The 1536-nt window shown below is 39.4% G+C and overlaps 1 protein-coding gene across 1 annotated transcript; it reads left to right on the top strand.

The window, feature by feature from the left end:
• Positions 1-419: 419 nt before the first annotated feature.
• Positions 420-911, top strand: LOC138339153 (uncharacterized). Its single transcript, XM_069290478.1, has 2 exons — positions 420-628; positions 725-911. Exons 1-2 carry the CDS (start codon positions 420-422, stop codon positions 909-911), a joined length of 396 nt encoding a protein of 131 aa, XP_069146579.1.
• Positions 912-1536: the final 625 nt, after the last annotated feature.

The raw sequence follows: 1536 nt of genomic DNA, 5'->3' as shown, positions 1-1536 counted from the left end.
ATAAAGGAATTGGTTTGTTGTGTTCAAAGTCTAGGTTGTCCAGGTGGGATAGCTTAGTGGGTAGATTGTTTTTCTACTTTGGCTTGTTGAGCAATAGAGGTCTATTGCTTAACGGTAAGATTGATAACTCTTTCTTACGTTTGGTGTAATCGTGTTTCTCTTTTGCTTTTGAAGATTAGTGAAAACGATTGAAAATCCTGTGAGACAGGTCGTGGTGTGGTTTTACTCCCTTAAGCAAGGAGGTTTCCACGTAAAATCATTGTGTTGATTTTACTGCATTTAACTTTCTGGTAATTTTCTGAAGTAAAGTAAGGGACCTGGTCCATTACTCGTTAAGTGAAGGCATACATTCTATCAAGTGGTATCAGAGCAGGCACTACCTATTTGGTTAACACCAAGGAAGTGATTTTGTTCTAAGAATGGCAGCTCCACTTAACCTCGAAGAAGGTCAGTCATTACACGGACCTCCTCGTTTCAATGGACACTTCTACAGTTGGTGGAAAGTTAGAATGCACAACTATCTCATGGCTGAAGATAGCGAGTTATGGGATATTATACTAGATGGACCCTTTGTTCCAATGATGGAAGTAAAGGATGGAGAAAGGACCATTACTGTTCCAAAGCCCAGGTAGAAATATGATGATGCTGACAGGAAAAAGATTGAAAAGGGTTTCAAAGCTAAAACTCTTCTGGTCTGTGGGATAGGACCTGATGAGTACAACAGAGTGTCAGCCTGTGAGTCTGCTAAAGAAATTTGGGATTGCTTGTTGACTGCATATGAAGGAACTGAACAAGTCAAAGAATCCAAGATTGATATGCTCACCTCACGATATGAGAACTTCAAAATGAAGGAAGGAGAAACTATACATGACATGTTCACCAAGTTTTCTTCTATTACAAATGAGCTGTGAAGTTTGGGTGAACCTATAAGCATGACCAAACAAGTCAGGAAAGTGCTTCGAATTCTTCCAAAGTCTTGGGAGAGTAAAGTTGATGCCATTACTGAAGCTAAAGACTTGAAGGTGCTGACCATGGATGCCTTGATTGGAAATCTTAAAACACATGAGATGAATCGAAACTATGATTTGTCAAAAAGGGAAATCAAGAAGGACAAATCATTGATGTTGAAGCATAAATCAGATGAAGATTCAAGTGATGATGATGATATGGCATATCTCATCAGTAGATTTCAAAAGATTGTGAGAAAGAACAAAATGTATAAAAGAGGAACAAATGGGACTCGAAATGCTGCTCAAGGAGATACTTGCTACAAGTGTGGAAAATCTGGACACTTCATCAGAGAGTGTCCTTTGCTCAAGACTGAAAACAAGGAACATCAAAAACACAGGGGTGACAAAGAAAACAAAAGGGACCTGGTACTTGGAAACAGAGATCGTAAAGCTGCTGATATGGTTGTCAAAAGAGCTCTTGCTGCATGGGGGGATTCTTCAAGTGATTCAGAAGATCCTGATGAGCCAAAAGATGTGTCTATGGTTGCTGTGCATGAGGAGGAAATTGTCTTCAATGAAATGTTTG

This window comes from Solanum lycopersicum, chromosome 10 (assembly GCF_036512215.1).
Source record: "Solanum lycopersicum chromosome 10, SLM_r2.1".
In the NCBI taxonomy this organism is placed as follows: Eukaryota; Viridiplantae; Streptophyta; class Magnoliopsida; order Solanales; family Solanaceae; genus Solanum; species Solanum lycopersicum.
The sequence above is the reverse complement of the archived record's forward strand: the minus strand, read 5'-3'. Positions and strand labels throughout refer to the sequence as shown.